Source organism: Macrobrachium rosenbergii, chromosome 41 (genome assembly GCF_040412425.1).
Source record: "Macrobrachium rosenbergii isolate ZJJX-2024 chromosome 41, ASM4041242v1, whole genome shotgun sequence".
NCBI classification, from domain to species: domain Eukaryota; kingdom Metazoa; phylum Arthropoda; class Malacostraca; order Decapoda; family Palaemonidae; genus Macrobrachium; species Macrobrachium rosenbergii.
In genome coordinates, this window is record NC_089781.1 from 37131161 (window position 1) to 37132460 (window position 1300).

General features: G+C 57.9%; 1 protein-coding gene across 1 annotated transcript; it reads left to right on the forward strand.

The window, feature by feature from the left end:
• Positions 1–480: 480 nt before the first annotated feature.
• Positions 481–894, forward strand: LOC136827092 (igE-binding protein-like). Its single transcript, XM_067084848.1, has one exon. It carries the CDS (start codon positions 481–483, stop codon positions 892–894), a length of 414 nt encoding a protein of 137 aa, XP_066940949.1.
• The last annotated feature ends 406 nt before the right edge of the window (positions 895–1300 follow it).

Here is a 1300-nt window from a genome sequence, read left to right on the forward strand (position 1 = left end):
CGACTATGAAGACCTGGCAAGAGAACAAGCAGCAGACCCAGAGACAGCAGACTACAGGATGGCAGTGATGGCTCTTAAGTGGGAAGACGTGCCCTTGGCAAACTCGAACACAACTCTCCTCTGCGACACCAGCACAGGCCGTCCCCGTCCCCTAGTGCCCGCTTCAAGGAGGAAGCAGGTGTTCGACATAGTCCACGGTCTCTCCCATCCATCAGAGCACACAACGGCATGCCTCATGACTGACAAGTTCATCTGGCATGGCATCAACAAGGACATCCGACAGTGGGCAAGGAGCTGCATCCCATGCCAGGCGAGCAAAACATCCCGGCGCACAGAGTCCGGGGTCGGCGACTTCCCCAGGCTCGTCGGCGCTTCAGCCTCATCCACATCGACGTCGTCAGGCCTCTTCCGCAGTCGGAAGGAGCCAGATACCTCCTGATGATCATAGACCACTCCACCCGCTGACCTGAGGCAACCCCCATGGAGGAGGCATCAACAGCATCATGTGCAGAGGCCCTCATCTCCAGTTGGATCAACCGTTTCGGAGTGCCATACAGCATCACCACAGACAGGGGTCCAGCCTTCCTGTCAGCGCTCTGGGTCTCCTTGGCACGCCTGATTGGTACAACTCTACACAGCACAATGGCCTACAACCCAGTAGCAAATGGCATGGTCGAGAGGGCGCACCGCTCTCTTAAAGCAGCTCTCATGGGAGTTTGCACCGACAAGAGGTGGAAGGAACAGCTACCCTGGGTCCTGCTGGGTCTCCGCACCACACTGAAAACAAGTGGCGACATCTCCCCTGCTGAAAAAGTCTACGGGGAGACACTGGTTGTTCCAGGAAAATTCTTCCCACCGTCAGCTGACGGCACCGACATCCCCCTCCCGAGGTAACTTGCCCAGAAGTTCGCGCCCTGCCATAAGACCTTCACCGACAGAACCACCACCTACAGTTCACCTGCCTTAGACTCCTGCACCTACGTCTTCGTCAGGGTGGACGCCCGTCGGCTGCCCTCAACCAGGCCTTACAGTGGCACCACTGAGTCATCAGGTGGGCCGCCAAGGCATACCTCCTTGACATCCACAGGCGGGAAAATTGGGTCACCATCGACAGGTTGAAGCTGGCATTCCTGTTGGACAGCGAAGTATGTGAGGAAACAGGCAGGCACCCCAGAGTTCCCCTTCAATACCTCCCCACAGACACACCCGCTTCCCCACCAAAGCGAGGTCCGGGGAGGCTCAGGGGACACATCGAGCCAACCCAAGATGTTGGTTCCACCCCACACCCACAGTTCTCCAG